Below are 23,977 nucleotides of genomic sequence, written 5' to 3' on the forward strand. Positions count from 1 at the left end.
TCATTTAATTCCTGGCAAAAGTAAATTTAGAATGGTGGTGACAATATAAGAAAATAAAAGTCAGGAACACAAAAGATCGCTTGTTTTAATGGTACTACTCCCGTCCTTTTAGCTGGTAAAGTTTTTGAGTTAAAAATTAGGATGCTCTACTTTTAAACGACTCTTGTAATTTGCAACTACACATTAAACGTAAATATGCTGATTTTTTCTGGTCGTATGAGTCGTATATAACTTATTCTGATTAATTTAAAATATACAATAAAATGAGGAATTTATAAAATTAGGGACATAGTTATACTGCAATCATAACGTTACGACAGAGAAAGACACATTAAAAAAGGTGGTCACTGTTTTTGTGATATACATAGAGAAGAGAGACAGAGATAGATAGAGAGAGAGATAGAAATAGATAGTTGGATAGATAGATAGATAGATAGATAGATAGAGATAGAGAGAGAAAGAGAGAGAAAGAGGGAGTGTGTGTGTGTGTGTGTGTGAGAGAGAGAGAGAGAGGGGGTATATATAGATAGGCTTTGGTCGCCATTTCCGTTAGGCTCACATTGCATGAATTTGGAGTTTTTGGACGAGCACTGTTTTTGGGACCACTGACTGTAAGAACTAACAGAAACAAATAAGATATCTTTTTTTACGGAAATGACGTCTAATTCTCATCTTCCGCTTGCCAGCATAAGTCATATTCTAATTTCAGATCTGCCAATCATTCCATCTGCTCCAAAACTCATTCCGTTTACCCGAATATTGTTTTCATTACTAAGTCATACTTGAATAGAAAAAAAATGCATCTGAGAGCGATACACGTGTTGTACAAGTGTTTTTCACTATAACCCAATGTTGTACAAATCTACCCCTGTGCTTTCAGTCTTTACGCAAACTTTAAAAGTGTGACATTTGCCTGCAATGTTTGCAATGCAAATCTACAGCTTGTCTTAAAAGCCACTTACTAGTTCAAATATTATAAACAGACGGCAGTGGTGAAACGTGATGCGACGGAATTCATCTGAGAAGACGAAGATAATGATACAGCCGCTTGCCATTTATGGATCAAATAGTAGGGTAGACTGGACTTTCGAAGTATACGTCTAGAATAACAAAAGAATTTCTCTGCTAATCCCGGCAGTGTTTCTAGTCCTCCAACACATAAGAGACAAGTAATACACATTCAGAAGAAGTAGATTAGTTTAGTGTCCAGCACTTACTCCCTTGTAGTTTTTTTTCTGCATAGGAATTCCTTATTATAGATGTCTATTTTCCCTCGAAATAGAATATCTACTTACATATAAAAGTCACATTGTGTGTGTGTGTCTGTGTAAGAGAGAAATAGAGATCGTCCCTATAGACTCCGAAATGGCTGGGCTGTTTTTTTTAAATTTTTTTTATTTTAACACCCATGTACTTTATACTTCTGTGAGTCTTCTTAGATAGGTTCTTTATCGGAATACTCTCTATAAGTATCAAAAATCGATAATCAATAAAAATTCTGTTCAAAAAAGGAACAATCGCTATCAACAGGTTTTCTTAATCTCCACATGCCGAAAACTAGACGGAAATTCAATAAGCTAAGTTTTCTTTGCATAGAACTGTCCGTCTGTCTTTCGAACACAATACTACAGAGCTGCCTCCCAGCTGACTATAGCAACGTCGTTTTCAAGTCCAATGTAAACAGGTTCTTGCCGAGACGTCTCTTTAATAATTTAATTCTATCCAATTTCCACCATTATGGATCATCACAGTGTTGTCGTACAGATTATATTAAACTTATTAACCTTTATCTTCGAGTGGCCGTAAGACCTTAATAAATGGTGATCCCTCGCAGAAACAAAATATGTTGCATTAGCTGGAGTATCCTGTATTACACTGAATGACTCGAAATACCGAATCATTCCAATAACATCACTGACTACAAGTCTGCATGCATCATAGTATGTATGCTTACATTATAGCAGGAAATGCAATGTTAATATAATTAACGATCTGTTTATTTAAATTTCTGATGAATGAACATCGAATTTTATGCTTTAACAATCATATAACAAAATTAACCGATCCAAATGATATAAATATAAATTTACTTGTTCATACGTCCAGTGTCACAAAAATAGCATCATTGCTAACATTAATTAACGAGAAACGAATTACCTCCCTTTATAGTCGCTCTTTATCAGTTAATAATCATTTAAAACATTTCCTCTCCAAAAATGTTGACGGTTTCAAATTAGCTATTTTATTTTATAATTTATAAAGACACGTTGAGAGGAGACTGTGATTTTTTTTATTATAGTTTCTTTTTAAATTTGAAAGAATGTGCAAGTGAATTGATATTTGTTCATTTATAATTTATATGAAAAAATTATTTAGAAAAAAATAATGCGAAAAAATATGTTGAATCTTCATTGAAAAAATCTACATTTTTTTAAAATTACATCTTCTTAGCTTTAAATTGTTAAAAAAATAATTTGTTAATAATTGTTTTAATTTCGTCGTTATTTGCTTTATTTTACATTTTACTCATTTTATTTATAATACGTCTTAAATTTTTTTTAACTACTGTGAAATTTCCACGGGTCCTGCTAGTATAATACATTTTTATAGAGCGTACTCTAACATTTATAGCGATAGTCTTACTTTGTTGGTGGATAACAAAATTCTTAATCTAAAGACAGGTTTGAAATTTTATTAATATTTTCTTTTAAAATGTAGTTTTATACTTGAGTAATAATGATGCTAAAAGCGTCCTTACAATTTTTTCGCACAAAAATTCCTAACCTCAATTGGAATGTGTGTGCATATTTTTTTAATTGCATTTTCACCCCAACGTACAGTACCGCTTTGATGCAGGGGGATACTATTTGGGACAATATTTGTGAGGGTACTACGTAAGGAGCTAGGCAGCATGATATCTGTTTATATTACACTTGAACGTCATCATGTCAGTACAGTCAAGAAAACAGGAACCCGGAAGGGAATTCCAAAGTCTAGCAGTCCTAAAGGGGAGGGACTATTAGAACAGAAGGCTTTTTTTACGTTTAGAGATTTCTACTGAGTAGGGGTGGGATTTTGCTTGTCATGTGTGTAGGGTGTAGTTACGCCGAGGTGGTGCATGGGTTTGCATTTCTTCAGAGCACCTACTGCTAAAGTACTTGCAAAACACGTAGAGGGATGCAACATTTCGTCGATGGGACAGAGGCTAAAGCCTAGCTGATAGTACGCAACCTATTAAGTTGGCGAATTTATTTTGGACCCAGTCTAAGAGGGAGAGACTAGTAGCAGATATATTAGCCCAAATGTGACAAAAATACTCCATACATTGGGGAATGGTGACCTTGTAAATGTGCAGGATACTCTCAGCCGTAACTTTCTAGCACAGTAGAGAAAGCTCATCTTGATGGCAACAGTCTTGGCAATGCACTGTATCTGTTCTTGGCAATGCACTGTCGTCTGTTCTACCTCATGTTCTCCGTGAAAGTTAAACCGGGGAGTTTGGACGAAGTATTTTCTCGGTAATGTATCATTGGTTATAGCTATTAGTAGTTGAGAAGGTTTCTTGTAGTTATTAAAGATTAAAGCTTAGTCTTGGCAGAATTGAATGTGACCATCCATTTTTCTCCCCATTACACCACAAACCGGAGGTTTTCCTCTAGGTTTTCCGCCATTGCCTTGGATACGTGTGCATTCGTTTTCCTTTCGTGTCTGTTATAGAGCCTACTGTCATCATCAAATATACTCATCTCAGAGACAATTTATCAGGGAAGTCATTTATTAATATCAGAAATAATAAAAGTTCCAAGGATCAACCCCTGAGGTACACCCGGATTTATATCATATTGTTTTGACGTACAACCATCGAGGACAACCTGGATTCTTCTCTTACTTGAGAAAATTTTACCTACGTTAAGTACTTGTTCAGTAAGACCATCGGATCTAATTTTCCCGAGAAGATCACCGTGCCATACCCTGTAAAAGGAATTCGATATGTATAGGGCTACTAATCTAGCCTCCCCTGCTTTATCCAGCGCATAGTATATACGTTCAGAGATTAGATTTAGTTTATTTACAGTAGATTGGTCGGACAGAAGTTTGGCAGCAATGTGGTGGTGGACTAGAGCTTGATTATTAATGGGCTGAACTATTTTGACGAAAAGAGGGAGGAGGTTCATGAGGCAATAATTTAATGGGTCGGTTCTTTCGCCAGAATTCTTGTAAACAAGTGGTTTTCCAGCAGTCAGAAAAGCAAAAGTCATTAAGGCATATTTTTAAAGTTTTTTAAAGTACTGGATCAACCTCAGCAGAGCATTATTTTTATAGTAAAGCCGGCATGAGATAAAGTTCAGATTTCAAATTTGGATGTGTCTAAGTTTTTTTTATGTAATACAATGTACTTGAGAAGGGGGGATTTTCAGATCATCTAGTGTGGTTTCTCTGCGCAGAAGAAAATATCGGAGGAGGTGATTTGCTTGGTCCAAACTATAGTTGCAGGCAAACCGCCGGGCAAGCAGATTAGCCTTATCGGTTTCCGTGCAAACAACTTCAAGATTATTGAATAATGGGGGAATTGTTAATTGCCCATTATTTACTACACTGTTATAGATTTTTCAGATGTCACTGGTTCCTAATTTCTGCGCTACAATGCATTTTCTGGTGGTTTCGGTATTTTCTCTTGGCTGTGGCTATTTCCTTCTTGCAATCGCTTCTAGCTTCTATATATTTTTCTCCATTTTTACTGGATTTATGTCGAATATATCTGCTGTATGCATGCTGGCTTTGAGCAATTGAAGCTGTTTATGTCACCAGAGCTTCATGTAACATATTTATACCCCCGGTTGCAACGCAAGGTTGACTCCATTCTTAGCATCTTCAGCATAGATATCATTCAGAATCAATTATGTCGTAAAGGAATACACTACAAATTCACTGATCCATAGCTCTGTTATTCTTATGCATCCACAGAAAGACAGAGCTAGTCAGAAATCAGCATCTTGTGTTTTGTGTCTGACGTTGCACCTCGTATATAACCGTTGTAAACATGCCAAACTTTACACGAAAGCATAAATGCAAGTAAATTACTCAGATGTATTATTTTTATGCTAGGTGCCTGACGAAGCCGCGACAGTTGATTTTACTTCACAATAAACACTTGTTTAGCTACAACAGATGTAAAGAATTCCGTCATCTTTTTGTTTAAATAAACGGAACTTTTATGAACACATTCTCTTTCCAGAAATGTTTTATGTATAAAACACAATATCACGTGCCTGTTTCTAAGCTGACTACAACGTGAACTTTGTCTAGTCACGTGTTAACATATTCTTATCTAGCCATCCGCTTAAATGATCACGTGTTTCCTATTTCATTCATCATTTCCAGTCTTCTGTTTTATCCTCTAGTTGTTTTGGGTCTTGATAATTGTTAATCCTACATCGACTTAATGTTACACCCATCTGCTTGTTTTTCAAATATTTCATCAGAATGTACTCAGATTGAATAACCACATTGTATTCACGCTCCCACACGAAAATATTTTCAGCTACCTGACTAACAGCAACGTACCATCCTTTCATTTTAGGGATGAATTTATTGGTTAATAAGGCGGAATGATTGTTAGCAGGAAAATGAGAAAAACTAAGAGTAAGCAAAGGTATAAACTATCGTGTTTATCGGGCGGTTTAGGACACGAATATGAAAGCCTTGAAAACGACCACCTGCATTATATTTTTGAGTGTTTGAAATGAGGATTGACAATTTGTGTTAACCAGATTTTTCAGCATAATTTTCATACCTTGAGTTTTATCACCAACGGTTCCGTCAATGTAACCTTCGAATTATTTAAGACTTCTACCAAGTCTGACGCAACTAAAGCGCGTTACCCCTGTGAAATAAATAAAGAGTTCTTTTCGAAATTGTACGCAGATTCCTGAGTTCTACAGAAAGTTTCCCAAGTTTGACAAGGTACGCCTTATGAAAGTCGGAAGTTTCGTCGACCGAAACGTTGTGTAAATAACACTCAAGATGTGAACAGTAGTCCGAATAATGAAAACAATACAAAAGACCGTTTATTTTACCTCGCTACGTGTACTTAAAACTTCCTATAATGACGTGACTTTCTATACACGTAGCTCTGTGTCTACTCTTAACTTATAATGCATGTCTTTTACTCATTTTTAAACTTGTGTTGAACATCTCTGACTGTTACCTTATTTTACCACAGCCGCATTTAAATATCGCTAGAAGTATTAAATATTTCTTTTTCTTTTCTTTTTTTTACAGCCCGGGATGTGCATAACCATACACTGAAGCCGCACATAGAAGAAGAGAGGGTGTCATTCTATGAGGAGGTTGATACCGGCTCGAAGGAACAAGGTTTTTATCGGCGAAACAATACTGCCACTCGAACAGGAAACCACGTGGCCTACCCTACTGAGGACTTCAACGTTGTAATTAAAGACGACGAAGGATATGGAGACAATCAAAACGATTTTGACGCTCTGATGGCCGAGCTCAATCTTGATAAAATGCCAACAAAGATCGTCAAAAGAGATGCTGATGATGAAGAGTTAGAAATTGGATCAGGAGACGTCGTCGATCCATATGTAAGTTTGTTTCTGAATGTATAAGGTCACGATTATAGCGTGTGAATTTGAAGATCCTATTTTTGGCATTGGGTTTCCCGATTTATTTCTAGTCATAATTCTTTCTAGAAAGTGATCGGGTACTTACTGGAAGGGACCGCGTGAAATTTGCCAACATCATAAGTATATGTGATGTTGTAGAACGAACAGTATTACAACGTACAACATCCAGATCGTCAGTTCGTGTTATTAACTACATACCACTGTCGTCTGTCACAGTTTTTTTTCATTAAGATGAGGATTGAAAATGCGTATTATTTGCGTTATTCGAATTACTGTTTTCATCTTGAGTGTTATACGACCTTTTTCAGATGCATCTTGTCGAATTCGGAAATATTTTTGTAAAACTCGGAAATCTGCTCGGAATTTCGAACGGAATTTCTAATGGACTTTTTTCATTTAATCCATGGGTTAGCTCGCTACGTCATGGTTGACGGAACGAGAGCATGTAATTCCTACAGATTAAATGTAGGGATACGTAAACAAGATACCCATGAAGAAGGCCGTCGATTGCATTGAGCGAAACGTTGTACGAATAATACTCAAGATAAGAACAGTAATACGAAGAATCCAAATAAAACCAATGCATTTTTATTGACGTGCTTCATGTCATGGCAAAGCCTTTAGAGGTGCACTTTGCAAAATCTGTCATTAATTAAGGGCAGCTTAGCAATCGAGAATAAACAAATCCTTTGTTATAAATTAGTAAGTAATACTTGCGAGGGTAGTTTCATGACACGGAGCAGAACAAAAATTAACTTACATGTAGTTAAATGCAACCCCTCCCACTAAAAAGAATAATTTTTGCGTTTAACTAGGTACACAAACATAAGTGTTGTTCTGAATCTATTACGTTCGAATCTGTTTTGGGAATCTTTCTATATTTCATAACAACGCGCTTTTTTACGTTGTGTTGATTTTTTAATCGAAGAAGGACATAGAGAAATGGTGGTTATAGTCAACCAATGTACATCCTAATTTCAGGCGTAGAGCTACCGAAAGCGAATACAAGGCAAACCAGTTCCTTCCTTTTTTTTCTCTCTCACGCCAATAAATAATTTTACTTTATACTTTCATAAACACATACTTATTATTTACTTTCAATAACACAGAATTATTATATAAATTCAAACAAAATCTTTTATTTTTATAATTTCATAAACATATATTTCTAATAAAATTTCAAATAAAATAAAGGGGCAAAGAAAGAAGACTAATCGTGTTTTTATTTGTATAATTTTAAATAATGCCTTCTTATATTCCATTTCAGTAAATCGCTTCACAATAAAATTACTGAAGAACAATAAAAATAGAGTAACTAATTTGCCTTCTCATTGCTTTCTGTAGTTCCATGCCGGAAATTATAAAGTACGTTAGATGACTATAACCGAAACGATATATCTTACTAAGAAATAAAACTTACGAGTATTCCCCTGAAGAGAGGCGATTATTTAAGAATGTAGTTGCATGACAAAACTACCGAACCAAATAAAGTATTTGAAATAGAATGGTGCGAGGCACGTTAGTTTATTGCTAATAACATGGCAAAACAATAACGAACAATGATTAGCTAATCTGAATGAAAGTTTGTTTTGTAAGTTTATACGTTATCTAGACTCAATTTAAGATACAGGTTATAATTAGGGCTATGACAACAGCATATTCTTTTCATTGTTTTGACTCTCGAGTATATATCCGACATATTTAGACACAATTAATCAACCCAGAACCACATCATTCTATATAAAAGCATATAAGATATCAACGGATACACACTCAAGAGTCAAAACAATGAAAAGAATATGCTGTTGTCCTATCCCTAGTTAAAATATAACGCCGACATCAGGTATATAGGCAATAGTATAGTTTCGTCTGCTAGCCTACATCATATGAACATAAATAATAAATAAATAACCTTTATTTTTCACTTCACCATTTCAATATTTGTATCAGATATAAACGAATCTGGTTTTCTAGAAGCAATATGACAATATAAATAGTGTTTCGAGTTCAAATTAGTTCGCTCAATTTCTTTACTTCCCGTTTTTTTTTCTTTTCAGTATGATAGCGAGTCATGCAGTGCTCCGTGCAAATGCCGCGCTGGACCTCAGGTGAGTCTCCCTTTTCTTTACCGTTGAAACGCATAAGAACACAACATATGGGAATTAGATTAAAATTTAAAAGTTAATAAAGATATTATTTTTCATAATAAATTTTAAAACCATCTATTCTCGGAATATCAAGAACTTTCATCTGATGTCTTCATGCCTTGGCAAACTAAGAAATGATTCAAAATGTCCTCTTGAATAATGGCTATGACGAAAGGCTAATAGAGTCTCCCTCGTTCACGAGGATTTCAATTGCGGCGTGCCAGTAATGGAAAAGTCCGGTGGAGAAAGTACCGCGTGTCGGGCTTGTGTGGAATATTAGACTTCGCTATTACTATCCTAAGTCTGTAAAGGAAGGATTCTTCTAGATTGAGGCGATTTTATATTTTTCCTAATTAAAAGGGAATATTTTGAGATTTTAGACTCTGCTCGGATTGAAAACTAATATATATATATATATATATATATATATATATATATATATATATATATATATTAGTTTTCAATCTGAGCAGAGTCTAAAATCCCAAAATATTCACTGTTTGAGGAGGAGTTTGGTATATATATATATATATATATATATATATATATATATATATATATATATATATATATATACCAAACTCCTCCTGGAGCTTTTGGTCTAGAGACATGAAACTGCAAATAAGTTATTCGAACCCATGCGAAACTTTATATTAGCCCGGGAAACTTAGTACAAAAGTTTGAAAATTAAAATCAAAAATGAAAATTGCCAAGTAAAGGTCGAAAACTGGCATTAAGAATATGCATGCATAACGTGGTAGCTATTGAGTCATTATTTATTTTTAGCATTGCAGCAAACATATCTTCATAACCCAGTCATTAACGGCAGAGGCAAAATCAAATCGTAAGCTAAACGTTTTGTTTCGATTCTCGGTGGTGGAGCACTAATCATATTATTAAAACTTTTTACACAATTATTCTATAATAGGTCCAATATAATATAATAAAAATAAATACCAAATCTGCATTAATCAAACTATCTTATTCAAGCGAATTTTACGATCGGGCAATGCCGGGCTCTCTGATTGTTTATTGATAATTTTTTAAAATAAATATATGAGCGAGTTTTTATTTAAAATGGCATGCATCTATAATTAGGTTAAAAAATAAATGAAAACTTCATTTGTACATATTTGGATTATAGTGATCCTGTTTTTTTTTAAATTATGACTTTGCACAGTCATAATTAAAAAACAAAACAAAACAGGATCACTATAATCCAATTTTTCCCAACCTTTAAACCTTCGTGGACCCACTTCCAACAATATGTCCCAAGGAACGCCATACATAAGAACATATTTTACTCTTTGATTTATGTATTTCATCTTCATAATACTAGAAATATTGTTTTTTTAACGAGTTTGCACTGTTTTAATTCTTGTTGCAAGTGTATAGGTTCAAGCTGACTGAAAACAATGCCTAGATAAGGTGACCACATACAGTGTATAGTATCCTCAAATAGTCCCTATCCCACTCCCTATCTGTGCCTAAATCAAAACGTAGATACCATGAACAAAGCTTTTTTCTTAGAACTGCACGCCTGTGGAACTCTGTTCCGCTTGCCTGTTTCCCTCCCGACTTCAACCTGGATGTCTTCAAGTCCAACACAAACAAATTCCTGACGAACCGTCCCCCCTAAGCAATGACACCTTATCAATTCTCCAATACTATTGCTACACTATCCCTTTGATTACTGTACACACAATAACCTTTATCCCTGAGTGGCCATTGGGCCTTGATAAGTGGTGAACTCCATGTAAAATAAAAAAATAAAAAATAGTCACCCATCTGGTACTGGGCAGGCTCACCGTTGCTTAACTTTCGTGATCTGGTGACAACCTCTATAACAATGTGATTATGCCGTAAAGGTATAATAATATTTGACTATTAGTCAGTATTCTGTAAAGAACCCTTGGCAAAGTCTTAAGGAACCTCAAGATTCAGCGGAAACATGGCTGGGAAATCCTGCAATAAAATATCACCTTTATCATTTTTTTTTTAACATTTATCTAGCTTTTCCTCATATTTTTTATCTTTTTATTCGCATGTGGTTCTTTCTCTGAAGAGCAACTCCCATCCCCTTTGCTATGTACGTACCGTCGACTATTCTATTGGCTAGCGATGAGGGCACACTCCTAAATCATGTCTGTATGACATTTTATAATGTAAAGCACATGTTCCATAGTTTAGTGTTATTGGATTTGGGCGCCATCATGTCGTGAAATGGTTAACGTGCAAGTGGTGGAGATGTATGAGTTCAAATTAAGATGGGTACTTCACGCGGATACACTTAATTCATATCTATGCATCAAGTTACGAATGGATATATATATATATATATATATATATATATATATATATATATATATATATGATGAAAATAATGGAAATAGTATTCCGACAAAATAGAGAAAATAAAAAAGGAACAAACCGTATTATGTGTTCACCAACGTTTCGTCTTTATTTCACCCAGAGGAAGTCTCGAAATAAAGACGAAACGTTGGTGAACACATAATACGGTTTGTTCCTTTTTTATTTTCTCTCTCTCTCTCTATATATATATATATATATATATAAAATGGGTTAAGAAATTCCAACGAAAGAAAGATGTATATTTAAATAAGGAGGTAGTCACCAACAATGTGTATTTTTTAACATTATTTTATTATTCCGTGTCTTGGTTTTTCATTGAGAATTATGTTTAGATCATTGTACTAATGTTCTTAAATCATTGAAATCGTTTTTAACGCGTTTCAGACGTTCTGTGAAGCGTCCTTTTCAGAAATTATTCTCAAAATGCTTTTGAGAATAATTTCTGAAGAGGACGCTTCACAGTTTGTTTTTGTTTTTTTTTGTTCGGCAAAATAGTCAGAAATAAATGTTGTTTCAACGGGAAAAAGTGAGTCGAGTTATTACTTGTCTTCTGTTCCTTACGACGTAGACTGCTACAACGTGTTGGGTTCTGAGTAATGTTACAATGTGACACTGTTCAATATCGATAAATAAAAGTGATCTGCCCGAACCGACTGGATTCGAACTTGTCACGCCTTAGATCGTTAATCCGTATTCATATCAACAAACTTACATCTAAATACTGCCACAGTTCTAATAACATAATATTAATAACATACATGCAGATAAATTCGTCTTTTAGATATAGAGAGTAGATTTTGTTGTATCTGAATTCAGAATGCGGGATTATCGAAGTAGGACAAGGACAGCCTTTTTAATGGCGTCGATTTGGGAATAGGATGAATGTAATGTTATACGTGGGTTTAGTCGGTGAATGCAAGCAGTAGCTGATCGTGGACAATTATCTTTCATTTGGAGAATAGAAAAAAAGGGATAATCCTTCATTAGAAGTATTGGAATTCTTGGCTAAATTTGTAACAAGATATGGTTAAGATTAATTCGTGACGGAGGGGAGATAATGTAGAAGGCGGATAAGAGATAAATAGATGAATGATTAGTTCGAAAAAGAAGACGGATTGATAAATAGAAAGATTGGTAACTAGATAGATGGACAGTGTGAAACGGTCAAAGACCCAGGTAAAAAGATGAGTAGATAAATAGATAGATGGGTGGAGAGAAAGAGAGAGAGAGAGAGAGAGAGAGAGAGAGAGAGAGAGAGAGTGTGTGTGTATGTGTGTGAAAGAGAGAGTGTGATGGGAACTGCAAAAGGAGATAAATAGATGGAAATTATTAAAATGGTATTGCGAGACAGATATACACGAAGAAAAATTGATCGAGAGAGAGAGAGAGAGAGAGAGAGAGAGCGAGAGAGAGAGAGTGTGTGTGTGTGTGTGAGAGAGAGAGAGAAAGAGAGAAATAACGATGGAGAGTTCGAAAGTTACAGAGTACAACAAAAATTAGAAACATCCATATATATATATATATATATATATATATATTCCATATATATATATATATATATATATATATATATATATATATATAGAGAGAGAGAGAGAGAGAGAGAGAGAGAAATAGAGAGAAAGAGAGAGAGAGAGAGAGAGAGAGAGAAAGAAATAAACCGCGAAAAATTGCGAAAGTGACATAGACACAGAGAGTACTCGGTAAAAACGGAACTGGTAAAAATGGCAAACGTGAATAAATAGGTAAACATGGCACTTTGGCAAGGAAACATTCGGATAGTTCAAGAAATTCGAGCTCAGCTCCCATTTCCCCATTTTAAAATACGACTCAGTTCCTTAGCTTTAATTTGGAAAAAGTCCTTTTGGTTAGGTTCAAATTCTTTAGTAGCATCCAAAAGAAAAATTTAAAGTTTTTATTGTAATAATTCTTTTATAAGAAATATTCATACATAATGAGCTGAAAAAAGTTTAAATAAAATTTTACCGCTGCCATATTTACTTAAATCTTGAAAATAGATAAATTTTTTTTATTACACTTTCACCACAGACAAGGGAGATTGACACTTAATGCAATGATTTACTCGCTAGCAGCCATTGCTTTAAATTTTCTTGCAGTAAGACGATTTTCAATGTTAAAAATATGTTATACTACAGAAAAGTCGAAAAATTGATACATAATTTACAAGTGTCGAACCTTATTTGAGAAGAAGAAAAATAGTCGACAGGATAGGGTTATATCTATTTTACCGTGGCATTTTTACCGTGACATTTTTATCGCACTATTCTTACTGGTGCCATTTGCACTTAAATTCAGAGAAGGAGAGAGAGAGAGAGAGAGAGAGAGAGAGAGAGTAAGAGAGATCCGCAGGTAAATAGATAGAAAGAGAGAAAGGCAGGAAATAAAGATATTAGGTGAATAAATACACCTTTGAGATGAACGAGGTTGTGTACGAATAAGAGAATCACGTGACGATAGATGGAGATATAGATAGATTGATATAGGGATGATTACAGATACATAGAAGTAAATAGAGATAGGTTAGGAAAGATAAAGGGGTAAATATAGATAGATAGACAGACAGATTGATAGATAGATGGATTAAAGAGAGAAAGAAGTAAAGATAGATTAGAGAATTAAAGGATTAAATCAATAACTAGGTATATAGGTTGATAAATATATACATATATACGTATAGACAGTAGATAGATACATAGATAAATATATAGAGTTCGATAGATTCATAAGTAAATAGTTCAATCGAACGATAAATAGATAGGTAGGTATAACATATGCGAAATAATAGGAACTTACAATAAAGTCGAAACCAGCCCTAAAACAAATTCAAGCATTTTTATAAACAGCTGCCAACTGCTTTTAACGTTAGTGAGATAACAAACGATGATATGCTTGGATCATTTTATCGCACCAGAAAGTACCTGATTCTGATCAAATTCGCTACTAAATCAACGTCATGCACGTTCAAATATGGACTACTACTGGCAAATCTGGGAAGGAGCCGCACAAAGTATTATTATAGACACAAATTGTGACAAACTCTTACTAGTTTATTTATCCTACCGGTTCCCGTAAGCACGTAACTAATTCAGCAGGGTTTAAAACGACATCTGCATTCTCAGGGCAGATTATATCTTCTTTGCTGTGTAATCCTATGAACCGCTCACTGTAGATTGAATTAATCAAATGTCCATCTCTTTCTTTCTATTGAACTATTTCATCATCAAACTGACAATCTTATTAAGTGTTATCCTCGGGTGGCTTTTGGTCCTGGTAGTTAATAATCCAGTTTATAAAAAAAGCACATATCAGCGTAACGACCATTTGCAAAACGACTTTTTGACGAAACAATTTATCAGGAAAATGATCCTTCGCCGATACGAGCCCTCGACGAAACGATCACTTTCTGAAACGACTATTTAACGAAACAATTGTACTGAATATTTAGACTTTACAAAAAAAAAAAAAAACCTGCATTCTTTCAGACCACCCTTCAACCAAATAACGTTTTAACTATTTGCCAAAATAAGCTTTCAGGGAACCCTAACGCTAATCCCCACTCAAACCCTAACCTTAACACGACCTTCGCACGAAACAACTATTTAGCGAAATAACCTTTCAGTTTAACCACTTTTTCAGGAAGAAAGCGTTTCAGTCTAATGAATTTTCTTGAGAGAAGGATCATTCGATATAATTGTAACTATGTCGTTACAAACAAAGGAAAGAAATAAGAAATATAAAAATCCGTATCAACACATTTTTCTTTTTTAGCAAAAGAATTTATTACCGTCACGATGCCACTTAAAAACTCTCTCGCTGTCAAAGGTCCATCTAACCTTGCGTGCGTTTCTTTTTCTTCCAATCGCAGGCTGGCCATAACCGGTCAATTCTCGCCTTCACTTTTAACGCTCGACTCCTTCGACGCCGACTAGCTTTTCTCCTCGACCTCGTGGTGTCCTTGGTTTTCTTTTTTTTCTTTTTCCGAAGACACAAGCCCGAGCACACTTGTCAATTTGCATACGCATTCAAACGCTGCTCCTGCTTCTAATAGAATCACTTGCAATTCCTTCTCTGGTTACTACTGATATTTTCATACGCGTTCATATGCGCTCGGTTACATAATGCACCAAATTCAAATTCCATCTTTGACGATGGGCAATAATGGGACTTACGCAGGTGTCTAAATAAAGCAATTTAACATTCGTTTGGCAGACAAGAAATGATAAGACCCTGTTCACTCTTTCGTTCGACTGTGTAAGAACGAGACATTCTCATCTTTCCATAATCGAGCGCCAAATCAAGAAGCGGAACTAATTACGTTATTTACCTTAGCTAAGTTTATTGTCGCATCTAATCTTGTGCTTAGATCTCTTGGAAATTTATCGACAACAGCATCCTCATTAAAATATTCTATGCTTGGTCACTGCATTTGACGTAATCACGTGAAGCTACTGTAACCTCGTTGCTATTTTTGTCACTGTTAAGCGTCATCGATTTATTTATTTGTTTCGTCTGAATCAAATGATTATTCCTATTTACTTGCCCCCCCCTCCAACTACGAGGGTAGAGTTAGACACAACGTCAGATTTTAATGTGAATTAAATCCAGCTCCCCCAAAAGGGGACACTCCGGATAGAAATAAAAATAAAAATTGTCTCAGTCATGAAGGACCTCTTTCCACTGATCGCGGACAGAAAAGATGAAGCGCAGCACCACAATAGATGCTATAGTGTGATGTCTCGAGAAATGATTATTGCCCCCCCCGCGATATCTTTCTAATAGAATTCTTCCTAGAAAGACATTGGGTACTTACGGGGTAGGGCATGTGAAGGTTGCCAACATGACTAAGCGCGGATCAAACTGGATCCAGTCCACGTGGTTACTCACTTAGCTACCATCAATTCTGGGCAGTTGCGTTGGGAATTCTTTCTTTTACTATCTTGTCCTCTCTCATGTTTCGCCGTGAATGCATTTCTCCAAATGTTTTTTAAAAACATGACACAGATATTTCATGAATTTAATTCTCTGTTAAGCGTACATTTAAATTAGGTTTATACTAGCTGAAGTACCCACTATGCCGGATGGCTTAACTAATTGGATCATTTTAGCCAAGATAATTAAGAATGGCTATTTAATATTTCTTTCTCTAATAATAAGAAAACGAGAAATTAGTCGAGTTTATGGTGATGATGGATATTGGTTTATATATATATATATATATATATATATATATATATATATATATATATATATATATATATATATATACTTATGTGTGTGTGTGTGTGTATATATATATATATATATATGAAATAAAAATTACAATTAAATTTACCAAAATGATCCAAGATGGTAAAATTAAAATATATTATAAACATTAAAGGATTAATATTTATAAAATTATCTCAGCCAGATGTAAAAGCTCGATAAAACCAAATAGGAAATACAGCTTATAATATGAGCAAACAGTTAATAAAATATGTTAAAAAACACTTTGAAATGAGTTAAAAACATATTTAATCTGAAAAGGAAACACTAGATAAATGGATAGTCATTAATCCGCGGCATTTCGAAGAAATACTTTCCTTCTCATCAGAGGGTAGGAATTAGCAAAATGCGGGATCGGATTTTGCATGCAGAAGTATTTGATGAAACAACAAGTAAGTCAAAGATCTTACTTGAAAACAAAACAAAGTGAAGCAGAGGGAACATGGTGAAGAAAAAGGTGATTACATATGAATGGATAGTCTGGTGGAAGATAAAAAATCCAGTGACGGTAAAATCATATATATATATATATATATATATATATATATATATATATATATATATATATATATATATAATTCTGAACAGGGATAAAAATCCAATATGTATTGTATTAAAGACAAGGTGACGAGACTTAAAAACTCGATGACAAGGGGACTTTTAATACAATATATATATATATATATATATATATATATATATATATATATGAAAACGTACCCGTAAACAAATAGTAACCATCTTTTAAAAAATGCTCACAAAAAGGCAAATAGCGACACCTTTAATTCATGATTTTTAATGAGCATACGCAGCAAATAAAATAATGTAATTAAAAAATTTAAAAAATAAATATTGCATCATAATTTTGCCGAAACTCATTTCAATCCTGATATATATCTATATATCTATAAAAGTGAACGTGTCTGTCTGTCTGTCTGTATGTCTGTGTGTCTGTCTGTCTGTGTACATTTCCCTACGCAATAACTCTGTCAATTTTTAGTCTATAGACTCGAAATTTGAAATACCGGGTACTGAGATTTGGGAAAATCGATGTGACGGGTGTCAGCCAGAAATTTGGCTGTTAAGGGGTCAAATTTCAACGATTTGACCTTTAAGAACTCTACCAAACTCCTCCGACAATTTTAGGTCTAGACACTTGAAATTTTAGATATAGGTTCCTTGAACCTGGATCTAACTTAATAAAGTGATTTGAGCCCGAAACAATAAATTTTAAGGGGTCATAATAGGGGTCAAATTTTTAAAAATTAACCATATTTTTGTTTTTTTTGCTTTTTTTGCACAGCATACACCTCCAAACACCCGAGCAACGCCGGGCACCCCTGCTAGTATGTATATATTTGTATGGTATGCTCACCAAAAATATAATGAATTTACGGTATCGTTATTTGTCTTTTTGTGAACATTAAAAAAAAAAACATGGCTACTACACAATTCCGGGTACTTTTCATTCCGGCGTTTCTTTGTGTACGATAAAACTTTTAAACATTAGTTCTTGTCATTGTTTATTATACAAAAATGCTTGATTTGATTATATATAATGTAAAAAATATCCGTTGACAAAAAATAAATTAATTATTAGTATGGAACTGATACCGAACATCCTACCGAAAACGCATTTCGTTTTAAAGTAAACTAACTTCTATATTCCTGTTTTCTATTTGATTTTATGTACAAAATCTAAATCCGATCATGTATTTCAATACTGACTGACAATAATAAAAATAATATTATATAAGCACAATTAATTCATGATTGAAAAAAGGGGACTTGATTTTAACATCTGAGAGTATATACAGGAAAATAAATGAACACATAACTAAAGAAATAGCAAAAACACTAGAGGATGACCTCCGATCTGTAGTGGAATGGGGACATAAATGGATGGTCATATTCAATGCTGCCAAGACTAAACTGATTCCCTTCAATAATTACAAGAAACCTTCTCTGCCACCAATAGCAATGGCCAGTGACTCCCTGCCTGAGAGTACATCTTTCAAACTGCTTGGCCTAACGTTCACAGGAAACATGAGTTGGAACAATTATATTGAAAACATTGCCAGGGCCGCTGCGAAAAAGGTAGGCTCTTTCTACCGTGCTAGAAAACTACTGACACCCGAAAGTATCCTGTACCTCTATAAGGCCACCATTTGCCAATGTATGGAATATTGTTGTCACATTTGGGCTGGTGCATCTGCTGCTAGTCTCTCGCTCCTAGACAACGTTACAAAAAAGAGTCGCCAATTTGATAGGCCCTGAACTGGCATCTAAGCTTCAGCCTCTGTCCCATCAACGAAACGTTGCATCCCTCTGCCTACAAGTATTTTAATGGTAAATGCTTTGACGAACCGCATACACTTGTGCCCCCACGACGTAGACACCCTCGACAAACCCGACAGGCAGCTAAATCCCACTCCCACACGGTAGAGATCCCTAGATGTAAAAGATCTTTCTACTTCAATAGTTTCTTCCCCAGAACCGCTAGACTCTGGAATTCCATTCCAGGTCCCGGCTTCCCTAACTGTACTGACATGCAGAAGTTCAAGTGTAACGTGAACCAACATCTTGCTGCCCAAATCCCAACATAGTGCCCCAGCAGTTGCTGCCCCTGATAGTAGCTCCCCACACCAAATTGGCGATGTGCCTTGTTTGGGGTAAAAATATTATATATATATATATATATATATATATATATATATATATATATATATTTACTTTTTATGACCCTAGATTTTTTTCATATATTCTGGTGATTAATCCAAATATTAATTTACTTGGTCGTACGCCCAGTGACACAAAAAAGATCTTAATCGCAAACGTTAATTAATGAGAAAAAATTACCTCACTTTATAGTCACTCTTTATCAGTTAAACATCATTAAAACCATTTACTCTCCAAATAATTTAAAAAAAGTCATGGCTGTCTTGTTCACGGTTTCAAGTTGACTATTTTATTTTATGATTTAAAAACATCACATTGAAAGGAGACTAAATATTTGTTTATTATCGTTCCGTTCTTAAATAAAAAAAATGTGCAAGTGAATTGATATCTGTTCCTTTATAATTTATACAAAATAATTATTCAGAAAGAAATAATAATGCGTTCTAAGTTGAATGTTCAGTAAGACAATTTTTTTTTTAAAATACATTCCTTTTAGCTTTAAAATGTTAAAAAAGGTTTTAAATTCGTCGTTAATTGTTTTACTTTAATTTTTATTCATTTTTTTATGTTTTAAAAATGTTCAACTACCGTGGAATTTTTTTTACTAGTATTGGAATTAATATAGTAAGAAACAAACGCTTTATTGAAAAATTCACAAGAGACAAAAGCAATGAAAGAGAGAGAGAGAGAGAGAGAGAGAATAAAAGAGAGAGAATATGGAAAAAAGGAGAACGAAAGAAAGAATGAGACAAGGAGAGAGAAAAGAGATAGAAGAAAACAAGACAGGCACAGAAAGAGAGAGAAAGAAAAAGGGAAAGACCAAAAAAGAGATGAAATGAGAAAGAGAGGAGGAAAGTACAAAAATAAGAGGAAAAAATAAATAAAGAGAAAAAGAGAGGAAAAATAAACAGTGAAAATATTAGTTTATTTTTTAAAGCTATATTTTATGTTTTGTAAAAAAATGTCTCTCGTATTCGTTATGTATTTTTTCTAAGTTATTTTGTCTTTTAAAATACGTAAAACCCGCCGTGACAACAATAGTAATTACATTGTTATCGATAAAAACAAATGTTTTTTCTAGTCTCCCGGACAACACCGGGTGGTCCTGCTAATACTAAATAATTTTCGACAAATACAAGTTGCCTCTATCGGCTGATCTCTTACAGAACAACCAAAGAAAAATAAATAAGCAAGCCATATTTGCCGTTCAATTCACAGTGTGTTTCTTTTTTCTCCCCCCTCTCCACTCCCACGAAAAATAACTGCTGAATTAGAGAATAAATTTTATTTGAGATAATATTTATGTCAATTGCTGAGATTGCAATTGGTCCTTCCTCCCTCGGGTTCATGTTGTTCGAAAAACTAAAAAACATTCTGGAGAAAACGGACACCGTTGCGTTTAAGAATAGTTGCAATTGTTCGTGACACTTTTCATAATTTACCACAATACTTCCTACAAAAGAATACACACACACACACACACACACACACATATATATATATATATATATATATATATATATATATATATATATATATATATATATATATATATATATATGTATAGATTAGTGCTGGGGCGATTAATTGGAATCGGAAAAATCGAGAAATTTTTGGGCATCGGAATAATATATGGGAATCGAAATAAATGGTGTCTAGTTTTCGATGCCAAAACCAATTCTTTTAATTGTCTTGTCTTTTATTTGATTTTGTTTAAAGCAAAATCTTCCATTGCTGGTAATAATGATAAAATAATAAATATTTATTGATTTTCAAATACCGGTTAAGCTAGAATCGAAAGATCATCCTCCACAAGTGTAATTTTACGTTTAGGAAAATATCTATTTAAACATGTGTATGTGTGTGCGTGTTTTTACAGAAATTGGGGAAAATAGCAACTCTTTAGTAAAATATTAAGAGATTTATAAAGAATCGGAATCGGTAATTGTATCGGTATCGAGAATTTAGTATAGAATTGGTAATTGTATCGGAATAGGTAAAAATATTAGAATCGTCCCATCACTAATGTATGTATATATATATATATATATATATATATATATATATATATATATATATATATATATTAGTGTTGGGACAATAAATCGAAATCGGGAATCGGAAAAATCGGAAGAGTTGGGCGTATCAGAATCGGTATAGGAAAATTGATGCCTATTTTTCGATGCCAAAGAATTATCTTTTTTTATTTGATTTAATTTACAGTAGAATCTTCCATTGCTGGTAATAATGATAAAATAATAAATGTTTATTGATTTTATAATGTCAGTAAAGCTGAAATCGATAGATCACTCTCCACAAGCATATTTTTACGTTTAGGAAAATATCTGCATATTAAACATGTGTGTTTTTTACGAAGATTGGGAGAAATAACAATCTTATAGTTAAATAATTAGAGATTTATAAAGAATCGGAATCGGTAATTGTATCGGAATCGGGAATTTAGCACAGAATCAGTAACTGTATCGGTATCGGGAAAATATTGAAAAAGTCCCATCACTAATATATATATATATATATATATATATATATATATATATACATATATATATATATATATATATATATATATACATATATATATATATATGTATATGTATGTATGTCTGTAGGAGCAAACAGTTAATAAAACATGTTAAAAACACTTTGAAAAAGAGTTAAAAACATATTTAATCTGAATAGGAAACACTTGATAAGTGGATAGTCCTTAATCCGCGGAGTTTCGAAGAAATACTTTCCTTCTCATCAGTGGGTAGGAATTAGCAAAATGCGGGATCGGATTTTGCATACAAGAGTTTTTGATGAAACAACAAGTAAGTCAAAGATCTTCCTTGATAACAAAAAGTGGAGCAGAGCGTATATGGTGAAGAAAAAGGTGATTTCACGTGAATGGATAGTCTGGTGAAAGGTAAATAATCCAATGAAGGTATACTCCAAAAATATAACTCCAAGAAAGTTAATTGAGTTTCCATTTGCACAAGTAAAATGCAAGGAAATCACGTAATTGGAAGATGGTCCAAAATAATCCAAGAAGGCCGAAATCCATGGAATAATTCACAAATATGTACAAATAAAAGAAAAGGGGAAAAGTCTAATAATATTAATAAAAGAAAAATTATATATGCTTTTCACACGACTGCCGAGAGATAATAAGAAAGCATATATATATATATATATATATATATATATATATATATATATATATATATATATATATATATATATATATATATATGCGTCTATTACTGGAACGACACGTTAAACTTGCTTGATATCCATCGGAATGTAATCTACCTTTTCGTCGTGTATAATTTGTTTTAAGCTCCATTAAATTGACAGAAGCTTGCCATTCATCCAGATTGATATAGAGTATCCATGGCAACGTAGATGTCTGTTAAAACCAGCTACACTCTTGCAAAGTCTTTCACAGAGGTTGCAGAGAAACTTGCCAGTATTTGGTGTTGTTTGTGTAGGGACTTCATTATTTAATTTTGAGAGTTCTTGTCAAAACGCTTACTGAATTAGAGACAAAACCAAATATATTGTAGCAATACTTGTGTGGGCTGGCAAACAGGACAGCCTCATAAAATTGTTAGACATGCCTGACATTGTGTGACCTCACATGGTTCAGAAGAAAGGGCTTTACACAGAGGAAATCTACCACATAGTGTGCGTTTCAATTCTTACTGCAATTCGGCAGGAACTGCCGATTTATCCTGCTTTTCGAATACGAAATCTCTTAAAAACCATTAGAACATATATATATATGATTTTCAGAATGTGAGAGATTGTATAATAAATTCCACAGCCAAACAACGCCGCAGCTCACAAGAGCCATGACTTCCGGTTCGTTGACTATCATGGCTCTTGTGAGCTGCGGCGTTGTTTAGCTGTGGAATGTATTATATATATATATATATATATATATATATATATATATATGAGAGCAAATAGTTAATAAAATATGTTAAAAAACACTTGTAAAAAGAGTTAAAAACATATTTAAATCGTAAAGGAAACTCTAAATAGGTGAATAGTCCTTAATCCGCGGGGTTTCGACGAAATTCTTTCCTTCTCATCAGAGGGTAGGAATTAGCAAAATGCGGGATCGGATTTTGCATGCAAAAGTATTTGATGAAACTGCAAGTAAGTCAAAGATCTTCCTTGATAACAAAAAGTGGAGCAGAGGGTACATGGTGAAGAAAAAGGTGATTTTACGTGAATGGATAGTCTGGTATGTTATAGAGCTTTTACATCTGGTTAAGATTACTTTATAAACATTAATTCTTTAATATTTATAATATACTTTAGTTTTACCATCTTGGATCATTTTGGTAAATTTAATATATATATACACTTGTGCCCGATATTATTCATACCCCTCGGATCTTTGAGATTTCTATAAGAATATTGCTCAAACCAGAAGGTAGACAATATTAAAGGGATTTCAAACAATAAATCAAGCATAAGCATTTAATTTAAACTCAACAAATAAATAAATTATGCAAGTTTGAAACATTATACAAAGAAAAACAATAATGGCACTAGTTCAAAATTATTCATACCTCTCTTACTAATAGTCAATAGCATGCCCTTTATTCTTAATAATTGCCTGTAACCGTTGGGATATTTATCAACAAGGTTTTTACAAGCATCAACACTGATTTTTGACCATTCTTCAATGCAGTAGTTCTCCAAATCCCTCAAATTTCTAGGTTTCCGCTTTTTAACCTCAGTTTTCAATATGTGCCAGAGGTTTTCGATAGGGTTCAGGTCGGGACTCTGGCTAGGCCATTCCAAAACATTAATTTGATTATCCTCAAACCA

The 23,977-nt window shown here is 33.7% G+C and overlaps 1 protein-coding gene across 1 annotated transcript in view; it reads left to right on the plus strand.

Moving 5' to 3' along the window:
- The window catches only part of LOC145247304 (uncharacterized), a 179,396-nt gene that overhangs the window by 69,820 nt on the left and 85,599 nt on the right, over nucleotides 1–23,977 (plus strand). Inside the window, exons 3-4 of the mRNA XM_080108927.1 lie at nucleotides 6,283–6,605; nucleotides 8,705–8,755. Of these exons, the coding sequence (XP_079965053.1) occupies nucleotides 6,283–6,605; nucleotides 8,705–8,755 (374 nt within the window). The remainder of the gene's footprint in view (nucleotides 1–6,282; nucleotides 6,606–8,704; nucleotides 8,756–23,977) is intronic.

The sequence above is a fragment of the Euprymna scolopes genome, chromosome 25, assembly GCF_053919585.1.
Source record: "Euprymna scolopes isolate OS-2025 chromosome 25, ASM5391958v1, whole genome shotgun sequence".
NCBI classification, from domain to species: Eukaryota; Metazoa; Mollusca; class Cephalopoda; order Sepiida; family Sepiolidae; genus Euprymna; species Euprymna scolopes.